This window comes from Haemaphysalis longicornis, unplaced genomic scaffold (genome assembly GCF_048455015.1).
Source record: "Haemaphysalis longicornis isolate Haplotype H1 unplaced genomic scaffold, Haemaphysalis longicornis Haplotype H1 scaffold_2, whole genome shotgun sequence".
NCBI lineage: Eukaryota > Metazoa > Arthropoda > Arachnida > Ixodida > Ixodidae > Haemaphysalis > Haemaphysalis longicornis.
This window is the reverse complement of record NW_027526295.1, coordinates 201,718,821-201,738,707: the sequence shown is the minus strand read 5'-3', so window position 1 is coordinate 201,738,707 and position 19,887 is coordinate 201,718,821. Positions and strand designations below refer to the sequence as shown.

Below are 19,887 nucleotides of genomic sequence, written 5' to 3'. Positions count from 1 at the left end.
CGCGGTGGTTTCTATTATGGCCAAGGCAATCGCCACTTCTTCCTCTTCCTGGATAGAACCGGTCTCGATTGTGAGACTGGTGAGTGGTTGATCCCTTGATGTGACTACTGCAACCGCTGCTCTTCGGTAACGCTGGTATGGGGCGGCATCAGTGTACACTGCTGAGGAGTCTTTGGAATACCGCTTGTCGAGGGCCGCTGCTCTGGATTTTCTCCTCCCCTCATGATGGTCTGGGTGCATATTCTTTGGGAGGTTTTGCGACGTAGACATTCTTTCTGATTTCTGGTGGAAGCGTCTGCGGTTGCTGCTTCTCCTGAGCCTGCCATTTATATGTAGCCAACAGTAGTCGCCCCGCAGTGGAGAAGCCTAATCGCAGTTTGTGGCTTGCGAGGTGGGCCTCGATAAGTTCTTCGGCAGCGTTGTGAAGGCCGAGACTGAGCAGGCGGGCCGTGGAGGTACCCATGGGTAATCCCAAAGCTTGCTTGTAGGCTTTTGAGTATGTTTACTTTTTCGAGTTCTGCCTTGGATAAGACTGTGTAAGGGGTTGCGTGGGGTTGCGTACGTTATCCGGCAGATGACAAATGCTTGCACGTGTCGTATTGTGTCCTGCTCCTTTATGCCGCGCTGTCTGTTGGAGATTCGGCGAATCATGTGCGTTACTTGTTCTGCTGAGTGCTTAAGGTGGTTCACCAGGATAGTGTTCTTGGTATCCGCTTGGATTATTAGCCCGAGAATTTTGAGGTGTTTGCAAGGGTTTATAGTGTGCCGTCTAGTTTGATCTGAATGTCATTGTAGTCCTTGGCGGTGACTTTTTTCCTTACTAGTAGTAGCTCTGATTTTTGCGGGGCGCAGGAAAGGCCGCATTCCTGGGCATATTGGTTAACAATGTCGGCTGCCTGTTGAAGGCTGTGTTGAAGGCCACCCAGTGAATCAGAGCCAGTCCAAATTGCTATGTCGTCTGCGTACAAGGCGTATTTTATATCGGGAACCTCGTTGAGTCGCCTCGGAAGATCGAGTAGTGCTAGGTTGAAAAGTAGGGGGGATAACACTGACTGAGGGGTCCCCCTGTCTCCGAGGTGGATAGGGGCTGAGGAGACGTCTCCAACTCTGAGCACTGCCACGTGGTTCGAGAGGAAGTCCGCGATGTAGTCGTAAGTTCGTTGTCCACATCCCGTTCCGGCTAAGCGCTGTAGGACTGCAGTATGTGCCACGTTGTCGAATGCCCCCTTGAGGTCCAGGGCGAGGATGGCTCTTGGGGAGTGGCGGCAGGCTGGAACTAGGATGTCTTCCTTAATCTGTATCAGCACGTCTTGTGTTCCAAGGTGCTGGCGGGATCCGTACATAGTGTTTGGCATCTGACCTGTGTGGTCCAAGTGTTCTTGAAGCCTCACGAGTATGATGCGTTCTAAAATTTTGCCCACACACAAAGTTAGAGATATCGGCCTCAGGTTGTCGGTGTGAGGAGATTTGCCGCGTTTAGGGATCATCCGGACTTCCGCTGTTTTCCAGGCGATAGGGTGTTTGCCAGAGCGCCAACAGGAATTAAAATGGTCTGTGAGGCTTTGCATGGCTCTGTCGTCGAGGTTTGCCATGAGTTTATAGGTGATTTTATCTTGCCCAGGTGTGCTGGCTCGCTTGCTTTCGGCGATGGCTGCTCGAACCTCGTGTAGTTGGATGTCCCGGTCGAGCAAGGGATTGGGGGTCCCCAGTGTACGGTAAAGATGGAAATCCATTCCTGGCCTTGAGGTATGTAAGATCTCTAATGAGGTCTTCCGTCGTGCCTTGGTAAGAATTTAGTGCGGCTGCTTTCACCCTTGCTTTTCAGCGGGTCAATTACGTATCGAAGCAACCGCCATGTCTTCCGGGTGGACAGTGTTTCCCGAAGACCGTCACACATTGTCAACCAGTTTTCCTTGCATAGCGAATTTGCGTATTCCGCCGCTTCCCTGTGTTGCGACCGGGCGGGGGCACCCGATCCGAGCTCCGTGGCCTCCGACATACGAGTGGTAGCGTGTATGATGCGAGCGGCCAGCCGCTGTTGCAGCCGTGAAGAAGTCCAGAAGCCGTAGGCTAACGTAACTGTTTACTTCATGGCGAGAGGTGAGCCGAAGCCAAAGAACAATGCCCCGACGGGCGAAGTTACAATACAGGACTCGAGCAGAGCGACAACATCGATTCGCTGCTCTAACAGGAATGGTTTACAACGCTTGGGCAGCTCTATTTATACGCCTCGAGCGCGGCCTGTAGGGGCGCCACTGAAATCCCCCTAGCGGCCCGTTTCGAAAGCAGGCGCGGGAGTCCCCGGCCCGCTCCCCACTGTCGCCGTTGCTTTTGGGGCTCGTTCAAGACAGCGATTTACCGTTTGTCCGCGTTCGAAATAGCGAATAACGTGGAGCAGGCACTCTGTTTGCAAGCCTGGTGTGTTCACGAGAGTATAAACGTTTATGACGCGATCTTAGAAAGATCTATATGAGCGCCGGGCGTGTGTCACAGGCCGGCGCCCCGAAGTCAGCATTTGCATGCAGCTGATTGCAATTCCGCTGCCCTGAAATTTAGTGGCAGTGTCTCCGTAAGCAGTGTTTCCTCCGATGGTCATGTTGCGGCCATACACACTATGATGTAAATCGACTTTGTGCACTACAAAATCCAGCGGAGCACTCATACCTGACAGTTACGCCTGTCAATATCACATATCAGATATTGGTCAGTACCCTGAACAAGCCAATGCGGCATAAATTTCGCAAACATTGTACCAAAGAATTACGATGGATAATGCAAAATTACACTCCGGAGTCAGCACACGACGACAAATTTCATGCTGGGTCGTCTTGTCCCGAGGTGAGCGCTCGCTGAGATTCATCTGTTACATTTATCCTCCACGAGAAGCGCGAAGATGGGCTTATAGAGTAATCCGCGTCCGCGAACAAACTCTTCTTCGAAACACCGTCGTATGACACAGGGAGACTGCAGAATCTAACATAAACCGAAATCAGAGACCCTTATCAGATACGACACTCTTCCAACGAGCCCGTGTGTACGAGATTTCGGCGCACGTTAAGGATCTTCGGGTGGTCAAAATTAATCCGGAGCCCTCCACTGCGGCGCGCCTCATCGTCTCCTTTGCGTCGGCGCGTTAAACCCTGCAATCAATCAATCAACTCTTTCAACGACACCTCGTAGTTATTGTGAACTGCTTACCCTGTATTCTTCAAAAAATGCGTCCGCCGAATGATCAGCCTTTCGTTGAAGGCGAAAAACAAACGAAAAGTGAACACGCAGCTTGTGTGTGTGATTAATAAAACGTTCATTTGTTGATTTCGCTCCGCATTTGTAAACAACGACAGTTGAGCGTCCTCCTCCCCCCCCCCCCCCCCCCCCCATGTCTAGCGAAATATCAGTGCATTTCGCATCTAGTTGGTCTGGTGAATACTACCTTGCTCAAACAAACGTCTTTAGCATTTCAGAAGCTGCACTCGGTTTTTTTTATTCCCGTACGACTATTCTATTTATTCCTGACTTGCAGACCATTCATTTTTCCCGTTGTTTCATTAACATATACCTTGGTTCTTACCATAAGGCATGAGTGGGCACATATCTGACAATGCACAGCCTTTGAGTGTCACTCTTAAAAAAAAGGTCGGAGCATTCACTAATGGAATACTAACAAGTTACTTGTCCCAGTATACACTAGGTACTTAGTAATTGGAGGTAGTAAATGTAGCACTTGTCAAAATTACTAACCGAAGCAGGCAGTAAGCACCACTACCCCCACTAGTAAAGTCCCAGCGATAGCACTGTTCTGAGCTACATGCGTTTACTAACTGGCCATGCACAACCTAGTCATAAGCGCGACCTTAATCTAGTGCTACCACTTCCTACACTCAGTTCAGTTAATTTACTAACCATGCAGTTGTTAGTGCCAGAGCCTACGTACAAAACCGCGGGGTAGTAAGGTTCGTAAGGAGTTAGTAAATACGGCCGTTACTACCTTTCTACGACCTTTTTTATTAAGAGTGGTACTTAACATTTTCGCGTGGCTTATATTCCCATAAAAGGTACAAGTTTTTGTACGCTATTGGGTTATCACATCCCCGAAACATATTTTTCTACGACGTACATATTCGAAGCAAAGCCGCATTTGTTGTCTGCGCTACAAAACGAACCAACCTCTTACAGTGCCAATATCAGGTCTAAACGAGGTGACAATAAATAGAATTCACTTGTGCTGATGTGTTCGAAGGTGACAGCGGTGATATGCTGCTGCCGTCGCCGACGCCCGCAAGAGCGGCCAAGAAGCGCAGAACCGCCTCCCCGGGTAGCTCTTGTTGGCGTTCGAGCGCTCTACCAAGACGCCGCTGTTTTTTTTACGCGCCCTAATCGTGCAGTTAGCTTACAGACGTCACCTTAACAAGTTGTTTAGTGCGCGGAAAGGCAAAGAGAAGCGAAAGAGAACCAAAACACTGCATGACCACCTATCAGCCACGCAGCGCTAATCCCGCAAACGCCGCGGAGAAGCGGCGGCAGGCGGCGCAGCGATCGCGAATCTCGAGGCGTATACCCAAAAGCGATAACGGTCAAAACGCCAACAAGTGGGAACACGCACAACGCTCTTTCCAGAGTTCGTAAGCCGTTCATAGCCTCGGGCACGTTGAGTCCGAGAGAGAGGAGAGAGGAGGACTCCGTTGCGATCGACGGGGCCTCTGGGTCCTTGAAGAGCGTGGAGACGAGCCACGCCGCCAGCCGCCGAAGTTGTGAAATGCGCGAGAGCAAAGCGTCTGACGCGGCTTTGTCGCAACTTGCCACCGACATGATTGCGCCTGTTTTCGAAGGCGCACGAGTGGCTTCGCCGCACAGCCGAGGAGTGATGCGGGGAAGTACTGCGGGGCTGGCCCATTCGTAACACCTGTTAAGTTGTGCTATACGCAGCTTAAGTTTTCTGTTATGGCGCTGCTTTTTCCACCTACGCGTAAGGCTGTGTCGTGTTTCCCAAATACGCAACAGCTTGGAGTCGACGTACGGGATTTGGTAAGAAGTTGTTATAGTCTTTGTGGAGGTCTTCATGTCTTGAATGAGTTCATCGGCCCACTGGTCATAAGAAAGGTCCGGCGATGGAATCTCGCGCTCACCCGTGGAGCTCGGGGACAGGGGCACCCCTTAGGGGTCTGTCCTGTCGCCTCTGCTGTTCAACCTGGCACTTCTTCCCCTACCCTCGTTACTCGAGCGAATATACGGTGTAAGCCACGCATTATACGCCGATGACATCACGGTGTGGACCAACCGCGCGGTCTCTGACGCCTGGATGGAAGGAGTGCTGCAGAGAGCGGCGGAGACTGTCCACGGATACGCCAAGTCCTGCGGCCTGAGCTGCGCCCCGCAGAAGTCAGAACTGCTCATCGTCCAACCGGGCAGGCCAAAGAAGCAAGCACCCCCAAGCATAACCGTAACCATCGACGGCACGCAAATCATACCGACTGTGGCTAACGTACGGGATAGCAGAGGACCCCGGCTAGCTTCGCTAGAGAACGCTACGCGCCGTACACTAGCCCTGCGGAATCCGAAGACTCACGCACGGGTTCGGGTACTCACATGCGGTAGACAGGCTCCGGCAATCCAAAGTGAGGCTTTATTGCCTGGAAGATACATGGTATATACCAGACAACACGACTATCGCTCGCGGGGAGACAGTGGCTCCTGTCGCTCGCCCAAGCCGCGGGACTCAGACCTCGATATTCGTCATCACGGCTGCGGGAGCAGGGGAGGCATCCCGTGCGACCGATCAGGACAGATCCTCTCAGCAGAGTCCGTGGAGCCAACTGGGTTCACCGTCATCGGGGCATTCGGTGTAGGCACTGCCGAGCCAACCGACTCCGACCAAATCGCCCAGTCGACTCCCGGCGGAGCGCTTGTTCGTCCCGCAGGTCAACTCGGAGGGGAGAGGGGGTCTTCCCCTGGTCGGGGAGAGGGTGGCGCAAAGGAAGGTGACAAACTGGTCCTCCTTCCCTCGCGCCCTCGCGCACACGTTCGCGGCGAGCCGGTTCGGCGCGTCGCGCGGGGTCATGAAGAGGACACGACCTACGTGACGCGCCGGCTACCCAAAAGGGCGGCTACCAGCTCGCGAAAACATGTGCAGGCGAGGCGTAGGGGAACAAGGGCCCCCACACGAGTGAACAGATTCGGATCCTGGGCCTGTTACTCAGGGGAGACGGAAAAGCCTCGGCCGCCGTCACCAAGGTCAAGCACTCGACTGAACAGATCGCAAGCATGATACGTAGAGTTGCCGTGTCCCGCGTAACCTACTCCACCCCGTACCTCCGGCTAACGAAGGCGGACAGGGAAGCGCTGGACACGGCGATGCGTAAAGCCACCAAGATAGCCATGGGTCTGCCAATGTACTCGTCAACGAAAAGATTGATGGACATGGGCACCCTCAACAGCATGGACGAACTCATCGAAGCACACTGGTCCAACCAGAGAGTTCGTCTGAGCAGGACAGAACTCGGAAGAGCCGTCCTACATAAGATAGGATGGCAGGTTGAACCACAGACGGAAGAGGCACCACTCCCTCAGGGATGGCGTGACTCCATCACAACCAAACCGTTACCGCGCAACATGACAGTGGAACGGCACGAAGGCAGGCGGACGGCGCGGGCCAAAGCCCTGGCCCGGAAGCTGGAGGAGGACCCGCAGGTCCGGTACGTGGACGCCTCTCTCCCAAAACACGGAACAAAGGCTGTGGTGGCCGTAACGGACATCGACGAGCTGAAGACCTGCGCGTCGGTGAAGACTACGGACCCGACCGTGGCAGAAGAGGTAGCCATAGCGCTGGCCCTAGCCATGCCGGAGGTCAGCACGGTGGTTACCGACCCCAAGAAAGCGTATGCAAGCTATCGGAAGGGGATCGTCTCCTCTGCGGCAGCTACTATACTCGAGAAACATCCCACAACACCGGGACGAGTCACCGAGCTCGTGTGGGTCCCGGCTCACTCGCTCGTGGAAGGAAACGTCACCGCCGACCACTATGCCCTAGAACTAGCCATCCGGGCCGAGGAAGAGCAACCGCACCCTGTCACGAGTTATAAGGAGATCGTCCGCCTATACAAAGAAAGTAGAACGAGGCTTCCGAAGTCACACAAGCAACTAAGCAGACGGCAGCAGACGATATTGCACCGCTTACAGGCAGGGTCGCTCGCACACCCGGCGCTTCTGCACAAAATGTACCCTGCAGAACACGACAACACATGTCCGTTCTGCCGGGGAGACGGCACTCTCGCGCACATTATTGCAGAGTGCAAAAAACTCAAGACATCCCCCTACACCCTCCCCCTTCCCCCAATTCTAACCCGCTCGAGCGATGGGAGACCTTACTGTCCAGCTCTGACCTCGCCATTCAGCAACAGCTGGTGGCTCGAGGAGAAGAATTACTGGACACATATGGGTCCCGCGAATAGGGAACCACCCCATCTGGTGCCTGCGCGCACCATTCTTTATTTGAAGCTCAGTAAAAGTTGTTCACTCACTCACTTGAATTACGAGCACGTCCGGGGGTGGGTATCAAGTTGACAGGTATTGCTGGAGCGTCCCGGCCTTGTTTTTGAACCCTCTGCAGTTCCATTGCAGGACTGTAGTATCACACTGCCGATTATTTTGTGCGCCCAACGTTAACAGAAGTAGGGTCTTGGTTTTCAACTACCGATGATCGGGAATATGGCGATTGCCTCTTGCGGAGTGAGCTGCTTTCTATATTCTCTACTCGGGCCTGGAGTTGTTCTATTTTTGCCGATTGCTGGTCTATACGGGCTGATTGTCCGTCAATCTGCGCTCCTTGTTGTGTGACGAGTTCTTTTAAGTGAGCCATCTGCCGACATTGTTCGGCGAGTTGTGCACTAATTTGGTTCAGCAGAGTTGTAATAGATTCGATGGAGTTGGGCTGGGCTCCTTGCTCTGTCGGGCTTGTGCTGGGATTTGCATTTGACTCAGGAGGAACTGGCTGTGCCTGTCCTTGTATTTCTGGCGTTGTCGCCGTGCTTTAGCAAGCACTGGCCTTCTGAGCAAGGGGACGGGGAGTGATCGTTGAGGCTTGGGGCGAAGTGTCCATGGCAGAGCTACTTTCTGCCAAACGCTTCCCCGGCCGTTTACGTTTCTCGGGATTGGGTTGCTCACATTTCCTGCGAAGCTCGGCTAACTCGGCACACATCTCGTCAACTTTTCTCTCTAAATGCTCACAGTTTTGGCATGATATGTATGCGCTGATTAAAATTGGCGGTAGGAAAGGTGCAAGCAGTGGGAGAAGCGATGTTAGCCCAGCTCACCTGCCTATAGTGGTGATGCCGCCCCTTGAAGAACGGCTGCGGGATCTTGACTGGGACCGGGACCGCGATCGAGAGTTCCTTCGCGATGAAGAGGAGGAGCCCCGGTGGACCGGGGTGTTCCCGGGTCTCCGTCGACGGTGGCCACGTGGTGGTGCAGGTTGCTGTTGGTCCCCCGGAGCCTGGGATGCTGCACGTTGTGGCGCTAGCTCCTTCTGTCGCTTGACGTACGGTTCGCAGAACCGCTGCGGGCAGCCCTTAGATGCCGTGAGGTGCTCCCCCTTGCACAGGGAGCAGCAGGGCTTGCACACGTGGCCATCAGCCGGGTCCCTGGTTCCACAGGTGGGGCAGGCCCGCACGTTGGGGCATGGACAGGCCGTGGATTGATGGCCCAGTTCGTGGCAGATGGTGCACGCAGGAACCGTCTTCCTATACAAGTAGCAACGGTGTTCCTCCCAGGTGGTACACGTAGAACAATTAATGTCTGCTTTTACGCGCATAGCGCTGGGAGTTTTTGCCCACGGACGCGAAAATTAATAGAACGGGAACGTAGCCACATGCAGCTTCGCTGTAAAAGACGGTGCTTGGCCCGGGCAGAGACATTTTTGGGAAGAGGATATCGAAGTACACAAGGTTTGTGCTGAAGCTATCACGGGGCTTTCCTTGGGAACACGTCTTGTAAATACACCATGAAAGGTCGTTGTACTCGGCAGCCTTCCGCATAGCCCGTGGGGCCAGATCATGACCCCAGTCGATCTGCGCGTACAACTTGCCGAGGGGGAGTTTCATACAGAATCATTTCGTTACTGGCAGTATTAACGACGCGGCCTCCCCACCACATCGAAATCCCGATCATAGAGGATACCGCAGGGGAGGGATGGCGGAGGAGGATAGGAGCTGCCTCGTTCAGCTCATTGAACATCTTGGCCAGAACTTTCGGAGGATTAGCTCCCATCTCACCTTTTTAAGGCAAAAAAAAAAAAAGCCTCAGATCCCTTACGAACCTCGATTAGTAATCCCCATCCTTCCATCCCGGCCTCTCCCCACCGTACGGCAAACGCCCTCCTTGCTCCAATAAAAGGACTCAAATCAATCAATCAGATTTTTATTGAAGCCCGCGCGCTGTGAGCTAGAGCTACTCTGTATTTAAGCTGCTGCCGCACGTGGGGTGTGTCAGGTACTGAAGGGGCCACAAAGGAGCTCCTGGCGATGGCTGGCGAGCGACACAACATAAGGTTCAACTAGGCTTTCGCCTTCACATTCTTGGGAAATTATGACATGCCCCATACCGTAATGCCATTTCGGCCTTATTTGGAACTCACTCCGCGCGCGTGATATCGAGGCCATGATAAGCTAACTGGCGCATTCCTTTACGAGGACAGTTCACCACGCCCACAAAATGGCGGCGCCAAATCATGAGACACATGGTGGAACGAAGACGGGCAAGTTCTCGCTCTTAGCAGTGAGCCGTCGCTTATGGCACTGTGCGAACGGAATGAAGTATTTAAATAGTCCGCGAAGTTTTGTATCATTAACCAACTTTATTGCTCTCCTGTAGGGTAACATTTTATTAAAAAATGTCTTGATGATGGGATAAACATGACTTCGATCGTGTGAAAAAGCAAACAATATGAGATGGGAAGGCATGTAAAGGAAAACCATGGGAAAAAAGGGGGATTTGATGACAATGGAGGGCGACTGTGAGGCTCGAAAAACGATATTAGAAGGGTTGTGCAGCTACAGTTCTTCCTTGGCTTTCTTGGAGGCGTCGGGCGCCTTTTTGGCCTCTTCGTCCTTTTTCTTTTCGTCCTTTGGCGGCTTGGGCCGCTTGAACGCCGGGAAGACGCTGAAGTCCGACCGATCGGGTATGTCGAAGGAGAAGTTCTCCTTCACGAACTTGACGAGTCCGAAAGCCTTGCGGATTCCATGGAACAGCTTGGGGTGCATCTTGTCCTTGGCCGGGACGAAGTAGATGGCCGGGTAGTCGTCAACCTGCGCGAGAAGACGCGGTTCATTCGCTCGTCAGCGCCACTGAAGAACCACTACAAACTAAGCTAGGCCTTCTTTTCTTGCACTGACATTCTGCGTATTGAACGTTCGCAAAAAGCGAGGAAATTCCGGTCCTTGGTCGGATGAATGATGAATGCCAGTCTTCTCGAGCTCCAGTGGAATAAGGCAGGAGATGGTAAGAACGCTTGTCGAAATTCTCACCTGCAAGGCTGCAACATGCAAACCCAGACACACATGCCCGAATTAAAGGCCAACTTAAACGAAAATTTACCTGCTCCAAATTCTGTTTTAACGTGTAGTATACATTACTAAATCTCTTGTGACCTAATTTTAGCAGGAGATGGTATACGAGCGCTTGTCAAAATTTTCACCTGCAAGGCTAAAAGGTAGCGCGCACGTGGAAGAAAAGCACTCGGGAGGAAAAATCCTGGCGCTGGCTGCGGCAGGTTGTGTTGGATTATATTTTAGCTCAGTACGTAATGCTGATCATGCAGTTATCTAGTGCGGAATATGAGTATTGCATCAGCTTGCACGGATTATCTGTTGAGGTTTGCGCGGTAATAGCCCAAGAATGACAATGCAGATAGGAGCGGATGTATGGTAACGGCGTCGTATTTCGAAGCCAAAAGGAGACGAAAAAAACAAAAAGCCGATCACCTTGAAGACAGAGGGGAAGTCGTTCTGCGTGGCGTCGATGATGGCCGCCTGGAAGAGGTCGGGCGCCTGGTAGTCGATGCGGCGGAAGCAGAGGTCGAGCTCCTCGACCAGCTCGTCGCACATGTGGCAGTCGGGCGAGCGGAACATGATGAGCGTGTCCTTGTCCGAGGCCATCACCAGCTCCTCGAAGGTGCTGCCGACCACGTTGAGCACGTCGCGCGTCTGCTCGCGGGGCGCCGTCTGCGAGCGCACGTACTGCTTCAGCGTGCCCTGCAGCACGCCCTCGACGAAGTTGCGCAGGTTCGAGCTCTTGAAGTCGTCCACGGGCGCCATGCGGTAGCGCTCGCGCTCGTTCATCCACATGCCCGCGTTCACCTCGGCGGCGCTGTCCTCCAGGCCAAGGCTCTTGAGGTCGTCCTCGAAGTGCACCTCGTGCGACACGGCGAACAGCACGCGGCCCTTGTACTGCTGCGCAACCTTCAGCACCTTCTGCCGGATGCGCTGAGTCTCTGGAACATTTACAGAGCATTGCGATTAGTAATTCCGATAGCCGACCAGCATAGTTATCGCCTGAGGCTGCACCGGGATAAGCACCGGGCCATGTTCAGTGGAGCGGGAACAAGATCTGGCGCTGGCCGAAACGGCCTGAGTGCTGCCGGAACAGTTTGATCGGTTGTACGGATGTGGCTGTTGCACCTGACCTGAGTCCAAAATGATCAATTCGAGGAATCGAGCGCGAGTTTTGCTTTCCGCATCCACCAGAGGCAGTTACACGCACTCTTCACAGAACAGGGGCGGTATTCTCGAGTTTTGTCCCTTTTGCGTCCCTTTCAAAAATGTCCCTTTTGGCGAGCCCTGATTGGCTAAAAGCAAACAACCGGAAGTGACGTAACGCAAGCGCGGTAAACTTACTGCCAACCTTCTTCCATGCTGCCAACGCCCACTTCTTAACCGGAAGTATGTCACGATGAAAGGGACGCAAAAGGGACGTTTTCAAAAGGGACAGTTACGAGAATACCGCCCCAGATAAGGAATTTCCTTTCCCCGGCCTGTGCGCCGTCAAGGAGTCAGCAAGAAGAAGAGACAACGACACCGCGATGAATTCGCGCACGCGCTGTTTCACCACAGCAATTGCGGGATTATCCGCATGCACGCTCAGACTGCGCACAACCATGCGGCGTTATTAGAGTTTACTGCTGTGCAACCAGCAAGTGAATAGGAAACTCTCATGAACGCCAAAAAGTTCGCATATGACAGATCGCGTTCGAACAAACTTTGCATCAACGATACCGGCTGAACTCCATTAACGGAATATTCAAAATTTTTTGTTCAGGTGTAAATGTTTCATGGCTTCAGTATTCTTTTCGACCAGCAACGAAACTGCAACGAAAACGCGTGACGTCCCTGTAAAGGGTGCACCACCTTACAGTTGAGAGCACTTCGGCGAAGCATTTCCTGTGCGCGTGGGCACGCGGGCACGTGCGGCCCGAGGAAGCTGAGAGCTCTCTAAACGCCTTGCTTTGGCTGGAGAGCTGACAAAGGCGCGAAGACGAAGCCATACCGTCCCTGTTGTCGAAGCCGAAGTCGACGTCGTAGAAGACGACGACCAGGGGGTACTTGTTGTGGTACTTCCAGAGGTTGGCAACGTCGCGGAAGCCGACCAGGGGAAACTGGTGCTCCTCTATGAACCGCTCCATGTGCACCTGCGTCGCGTCAGCCTGCGCGCGGGACACCGATTAATTATGCGAACGGCTCCTTGAACTTCGGGTAAGGCTGTTCCTCTTGAGGCGCTGCATTGCTCACTACTCACCCTGCCGAAGGTGTAGTACGGCTCCTCGTACTGGGACCGCACGATCTCGGGGTGGATGAGCACGAGCGAGTTTTCGCCGACCTTGTAGTGCCTGGCCAGCTCCATGGAGTAGGTGTGGTAGAACGTGTGCCGCCCGCGAAGGTTGTTGGCTGCGTGGTTGAGCGAATCCCTTGCTCACATTTGCAGCCCCCTCAGGGGTTGCGTAAATGCGTTATTAGAGAGTTTTAGCAGTCCGTATGTTCTGTCGTTTACGTAGTTATCGTGCTGACCGGGACCCGACTGCGCCTGCGCGCAGTACGGTGAGGAGGACGGGTGAGGAGGCGCAACCAAGGAGGTTAAAAAAAACCTCCTTGGGCGCAACCCACCGTGACGAATGCACGGGCATGGCGAAGGCCGGCAGGCCTGATAAGGTGTCGACAACCCCCCCGTCTGACAGTTTCGGGCCCCTTTCCTCCCCCTCCCCCCAAGAACCTCAAAGCAAGAAAACGAGGGCCGGCCTGCGGAACTAATCCCCTACCGCGACGAATGCACAAGTGCCCAGACGGGTCCCGGTCAACACGGTAACCACGGAGTGCTACTTATCCACTTTACCCCACTGGTTGCGGTAAAACGCCATAGTCAAAATTGCGTAATTCCACGTTCTCTATAGAGAACGAGAGAGGTTTAGCAAAAGTAAGCTACAGGCGGCTACTTCATGCGAGCAGAATTCAAAATGCGGGATCGGCTGCTTGCCAGACTCAGAACGAAACGTGACAGCTTCCAAACCGCCCTGCGGCGGATAGGATACTGCTAGATCGCTCTTTGAACGGGGGCATTCCTGTCACTCCGTGTTGTTCGAAAGTGCCTTGCATACCTTACCGTATAACCGGCAGCGAATTCACGGGGCGACAACTTCCCGGGAGAGTAAAAACCGTTTTTTTTTTTTTTAACGCTGGAACGCGGAACCTCTCGTGTCGAGGCAGCTTTGTCGCGGAGGGATAAGCGGCATATATTGTACCGGCGGCCTCGAACTCCTTGTAGAAGGGTCCGCGGTGCTTGCTGAAGACGGCGAGCACGGTGATCGTGATGGGGTGGATGGCCTTCTTGAACTGCTTGATCGAGTCGACCTCCTTGCTGGGGTACTGGGACAGGTTGAGCATGTGGTTCACGATGCCGGTCTCCTCTCGCGGCCCGTTGTACTCGAAGCGGCGCCCGCGGCGGTACAGCAGCAGCGTCGGGTAGCTGCGCACCTCGTTCACCTCGGCCAGGCTCTTCTCCTTGTTCGCGTCCACTTTGCCCAGCGGGATGTTGTACTCCTTCAGCCGACGCGCCGCGCGCTCGAACTCGGGAGACAGGCGCCGGCAGTGGCCGCACCTGCAGTAGCGAGCGGCTTCATTTCCCCCTCTCCCATTCTCTTGATAAAGTGCGCGTACCGCAAATATACTCCTCCTTTTAACCACTGTCGAAATGACAGCGAACGGTGGCGGGTTGTGCAGGGTACGAACGAAATCCGGTTTATTTGTGTAAGCTGTGGAATCGGGTTTAGGGAACGTACGGAGGTGACGAGTTCTTCCAGAAGAAAAAAAGTTCAAAGTCAGCGCTTGTCCTGTTTCAAATCTATCAGATCTAGTACCCGTTTTTCTTTCGCTGTCTCCCACCGTGCAGGTTCACCAACTAGTCAAATTAGCCACAGCGCTCCAGTTCATTCCCTCCCTTCCGGGAAGCTGAGTAAGCGTTTCTGGGTGTTCAAGAGAATGGAAAGAGGCAGGTTCCCACTTGCGATCTCATGGTAGCGGTTTGGCACAGGCCCTTTCTGCCGTTCCTTTTCGGAACCAAAGAAGCGCAGGCCCTCCTTTGCACCATGAAAGCAAATGCAACTGATTCAGAGTCTTTTATGCACCACTAAATTCTTGCTCATCAAGAAGTTACGCTACCATCGCCGAGCCATAAAAGCAAACCACGCCCTACTGCAAGCCCAAGAAACAAACGCGATATCTAGCACTCAAGCATTTTCTCCTGGAACTTAGTGTAGGAATGCAACTGAAGGCGGCAGCTGGTTTCTTCACTCGGTATGCACCGAGAGCAGGACGCATCAGTGTACCAATCTACAATTATGTGCAGCATCTGCTGCAATGCAGGCGAGGTGAATATTTTTAAGGCTTAGTTTGAAGGCAGACAAGTGGACCGTCTGAGCTGTGAAGCCATAACGGCTCCTACCCTTCTGCATTTACGGTGGCTTGTTGGCCCGCAGTCACACGAAAATTTCCTTACCAGTTGGCGTAGAAGTAGATGAGCATCAGCTTGTGCTGGTTGATGATCATGGAAAAGTTGACAGCGGTCAGCTCCAGCGTGGCCTCTGGGGGCGGCTCGAACATGGGGTCCGTCTTCTCCGCCATGGCGTCCACAATTCCTGTCGAGCCACACATGGAACGCATATAGTCGTTTTAGTTCGGGGGCGGGAATGCGAGGGAGGGTCAAAAGAGGGCAGTGCAGTGCAGTGCATACCTTCAGCCGAGAAGGTGTTCTCGTACTCGGTGAGGTTTCCCCGATGCGAGAAGAAGAGGGTGGGGTACTTGTTGACGTGGAAGCGGTTGGACAGCGTCCGCTCCACCGTGGTGTCCACCTTGGCCAGCAGCACCTGCGGCGTCCGCTTGCGCAGCGTCTTGGCCGCCCGCGCGTACTCGGGCTCCAGCTTCACGCAGTGCTCGCACCTGCGGCCGTCATTAGAGAGTTTTAGCAGTCCGTCTGTTCCGTCGTATACGTAGTTACCGTGCTGACCGGCACCCATCTGGACACTTGTGCATTTGTCGCGGCAGGGGGATTAGTTCCGCGGGCCGGCATTCGCCATGTCCGCGCATTCGTCACGGTGGGGTGTGCCTCCTCGCCCTTCAGCGCGCGCAGGCGCAGTGGGGTCCCGGTAAACCCGGTAACTACGTACACGACGGAACAGACGGATGCTAAAACTCTCTATTAACCGTATATAGCTTCGCTTGATACCACCCGGTCCCCGGCAGGCGGTTTGCAACTCGGCAACTAGCACTTCGCGTGTCTTGGTGACTGCAGAGGACAGCAACTATCACGCCTTTTGCTTTTATTTTCCCCCTTATGCATCAAATACATAATACGCACGCGTTTTCTGCGGTGAAAGAGCGCACTCAAAGAAGGGCATACATCCCTTCTTTGAATACACTGGTGAAACCCGAAAAGAAATGTGAGCTCGCGCCAGGAATGCTCACAAGCCTTTTAAATGGACCAAGCAAAACTTTCGATAAGCGCTTTCACTCTTTCCTTCGCGTCTGGAACTACTGCACCGCCAGCACAGAGTGGCACTGCGTGATTTGCTCGTCGCACCAAATACGCCTTCCATTTTTTTCTTTATTTTTGTGGCTTTTTTTTTAAGTTAAAGCGTTCATTGCCGCAACTGAAGGAAAACCGACCAACAGCCACTACGTGGCCTTAGTGACGTAATTCGAGCTGTCGAAGAACGTCGAAACCGGGAAAGACAGGAAAATCTTTTGAGCGAGTTTACAAGTTATCTGATGGGCATAGAGCAGTAATTTTCGGCTGAGGTACTCTGCGACCCCCTAACCTAAGTAGTGGGTGTGTTGGGTGAATACGTTCTGCAAGCATTTAAGATTTAAGATTTAAGAAAAAGTGTTGCAAGGTCCCTTTAACACGCCGAGCCCCCTTGAAAATGGGTGTGGTAAGAATTAAAGTTAAAGAGCCTTCAGTGCTAATGAGTGCATTCCAGTGGGTTGGGCCGGAGTAAACGTGAATGTACGAAAGGCGCAAAACGATCAAGAAAGGTACGGGCGAGCCCGAAAAAGCCGGTTTGTTGGGTGCCTTTAGAGTTCCTCTATATAACTATATAGAGGGACCCTAGATGCCTCGACCTGCGCGCTCTGCGGCGGGCAGCACCAACGGAGTCCCGCACAATGGAGCCCGACCACTAACCAACTCGACTGCACTGTAGTTTTGCAGCTTCTCCGCCTCCCTCAGTAGACAAGCTCTCGGAAGCTCTGAACTACTCACCAGGGCGCGTAGAAGTTGATGAGCATGTATCGGGTGTTGTTGACCACCTGGTCGAAGTTGGACTCGTTGAGCTTGAAGACGTTCATTTGGACCGTGACGCCCATGGCTTCGATGTCCACCTCGGTCAAGGTGGGGTCGGTGTCCGGTTCGAACTTGGGCTTCTTGGGCTCGTCCTCTTTCTTTTCTTCTTCATTTTTTTCTCCCTCCTCCTCCGTCTCGACCTTGACCGACTCGTCCGAAGACTCGCCAGCGTCGCTCTTCGCCTCTTCGCCGTCGGTCTTCTGGTCACCGCTGCTCTCCGCCCCGTCCGCGGCCTTTGCACCGTCCGTCTTGTTGTCACCGCTGTCCTTCGCCTCGCCAGCGCTGCTCTGGGCCTTGCAACCATCGCCCTTCGCCTCGCAAAAGCCGGTGTCCGCCTCGCCTTCACCTCCAGCAACTTTCTGCGAATACCACATTGAACGTTCTGCTTTAAATGCGAGAGTGGAAGCTCGAGAAAGTTGGTGATACATCTGCGACGTGACTGCAAAGCGCCAAAGGTCCCAACAAACGGCACAAGACTGGCGCTGTCTTGTGTCCCTTTAGTCCTCGTTGGTAACACTGCCGCCACGTTGCACAACAGTTTCCCCGGGGAAGCTGGAACTACATGCCGCGTATTACGAAACTATAGCATCGCGACGCAAGCCGAGCTAAAGTAATATGGACAGGAGGGCAGACACGACTATGGTATGGGGCTCTTGTACTATCAATATAGGACTCCCTGCGGACTGTCAAGACGCAATCCGATACTCGTTTTCCACATGTATTCCTATGGCGAGGAAATTTCTCGGACTACCCGCGGGCTGTCCGCTTTGAGTCTGGTGCTGATAACTGAAGCGCTTAGTAGCTGAGAGTTCGGCACTGACGTCATTGTAGTCGCCGCCATGTTGGTACATTTGATTAGAAAAAAAAAGCAGCTAATACGATGCGTCTGTGATCATAAACCGCGAAGGGAAAAACGAAATAGCGGCCACGTGACGACACGCGATGGCGCGTATACGGTGCCCGCAGTCGAGTGATGTGCGAGAAGACTGTCGTCAAAAGGCGTCGCCCACTTTACCATTTTCGGCGGCTCCGGCGCTATCTTCTCCTTGTCTACGCCGAGAGTCGGTTCCTTGCGCGCCATCCCTGCATCGCACGCGCACAGCAAAAAGGACGTGATGTCTGGGGAGGAGGCATCATTGAAGGCCTTACGCGCCAACATTTTTATGGCTTCGCTGCTAACCACATGCAGCATCAAACAGTGTAAACAAGGGAGCCGTGGTGCTCCCGAAACGTTATTTGTATATACTTTGGTCAGTGACCAGTTAACCATTTCAAACCAGGCCTATCTTGCTGACGTTATTTGACCGTAGATGGCTATGGTACACCGAATGTCCCCTTCCCCCTTACGGCGGCAGGGACTGTTACGACAGAGGATCGACGAGGAAAACGGGCGGGTTCCATACCTCCCCCGCCCAACAACGCAGCGTGTACGGATAGTTCATGCCATGGCATTCAAAGAAGGTTTCAGTAGGACGAACCGCATCTCCTGTAAGTAAAGTTTTTGAGCCTGAAGCAACCCCGTCTGAAGCGACCTGAAGGCCGCCTGAAGCGACCTAATCAATGTTTTATTTTAAGGAGGCTTAAAACCGCAGGCACGCAACACACGTACACACAATGTTGCATATCCAGAGAAAAATGACCACCTGAGCCGACGCCGCCTAATACGGTTGCATCGCACCTTCAATTGACACACGCGCGTTAATAAGAAAAGTCTGTCCCTACGACGCTCTTTGTTAGCTTCGGCAACTGTGCCATTAGCCAATGAACGCGAAAGATCGCGAAGACCTTTTTCAAAAGCTCTCGCTTGGCGCGAGTAGCGGCAGCACGGGCCTTGCCTGACACGGGCATTAGCGTTACACCATGGAGTCCTTGCTTCGGGAGTCGAAAACTACCCGCGCTTACGGCTGCTTTAGTCGTGCGCGGCTATGGAAACTAGCTCTGGTTCAGGGACGTAGTCAGGGGGGGGGGGGAGAGGTTCGGGGTTTGAGGTCCTCTCTCCCCCCCTCCCGAATTTTTTTTCCGGGAAGCGTGTGGGCGAGTGCTAGTGTTCAGTGGCGTAAATCCAGAAAGATCACAAGGGGGGCACATATCTTGTATTGGCGGCCGTTTTGTTTTTATAAGTATAGGTTTTAGAAATATTCTTTTGGCGAAACTTTTCCCTCTCGCATAACCCCCCCCCCCCCCATCCCCTCCCTCCCGAAAAAAAATTCCGGCTATGGCCACTACGATCCTGATCTGGTTTACACCAGCGAGCCGAAGGAAATATCCGCGCAGGCGCCAGCCGCTGTTCGATACTCATAGATTAGGGCTACCCCCTCCCTCCTCCCCATTCGTTTCCTGACCACGTCGAAGGTAGGTGCGGTTCGGTAATGTCGCCATACGACCGAAGTAGCTATCTCAGCACGAATCGAAACACTCTTACCTTCTCCCACTGCTTGATTCACGTCGCTGCACCATGCCCGTCTTGTTAATAGGCAGGCGAGAACGAGGACCAGCATTTCGGCCTTCATTCCAGCCATGGTTGTTCGACGTGTCGCTCGGTCGACCGTGTCCTATCTGGCCACGCGAAAAACCTGGAATGAGCGAGCCTTCTGTTGCTACACGTCAGTAATTTCTATTGGTCGGCCGCTGTGGCGCGTGCGAATGTGAGTTTCAATTTCTTCTTCTTTCAGCACTGGGAACATACCCACGGGGGGATATTGGCCATGGATTGCGAAGGGGCTATGCATCAGCAAGACGTTGCCGCGTGTTCGACTGCGCGGCGTTCCTTCTCTGACCAGGCAAACAGGCTTCGCTTACTGGTGTCGTTAGGTTTTGTCGGCTGCTTCCGTTTTGACTTTTTTGCCTTCAGGCAGAAAAAAAAAAAAAAAAAAAAAAAAAGTGGTGGTTTAGAATTGGGCGCAGCAGTCTAGGCTTGGCCAAACAGCTTGTCGGTGCGGGCCGAACTCATTGAGGTCACCATCAGCATCATAATAACTATCATCATCATCATAATTTCCTTCTTGTTTCTAT

At 53.3% G+C, this 19,887-nt stretch overlaps 1 protein-coding gene across 1 annotated transcript; it reads right to left on the bottom strand.

The window, feature by feature from the left end:
* Positions 1 to 9,854: 9,854 nt before the first annotated feature.
* LOC144167604 (protein disulfide-isomerase A4-like) lies at positions 9,855 to 19,633 on the bottom strand. The gene is made up of 10 exons (XM_077696813.1): positions 19,298 to 19,633; positions 17,891 to 17,958; positions 16,795 to 17,234; positions 15,268 to 15,473; positions 15,034 to 15,172; positions 13,781 to 14,136; positions 12,784 to 12,932; positions 12,535 to 12,691; positions 10,974 to 11,482; positions 9,855 to 10,298 (listed from the first exon to the last, which is right to left on the bottom strand). Exons 1-10 carry the CDS (start codon positions 19,392 to 19,394, stop codon positions 10,044 to 10,046), a joined length of 2,376 nt encoding a protein of 791 aa, XP_077552939.1. The 5' UTR covers positions 19,395 to 19,633; the 3' UTR covers positions 9,855 to 10,043.
* Between the last annotated feature and the right edge of the window lie 254 nt (positions 19,634 to 19,887).

Excerpts from the sequence above, each read along its gene's own strand:
- LOC144167604 (XM_077696813.1), bottom strand. The coding sequence starts at position 19,394 with ATGGCTGGAATGAAGGCCGAAATGCTGGTCCTCGTTCTCGCCTGCCTA. Across the intron at positions 17,235-17,890 it reads CGCCGGAGCCGCCGAAAATG|AAAGTTGCTGGAGGTGAAGG; the intron begins GTAAAGTGGGCG and ends TGGTATTCGCAG. Across the intron at positions 12,692-12,783 it reads CGTACTACACCTTCGGCAGG|GCTGACGCGACGCAGGTGCA; the intron begins GTGAGTAGTGAG and ends TCCCGCGCGCAG.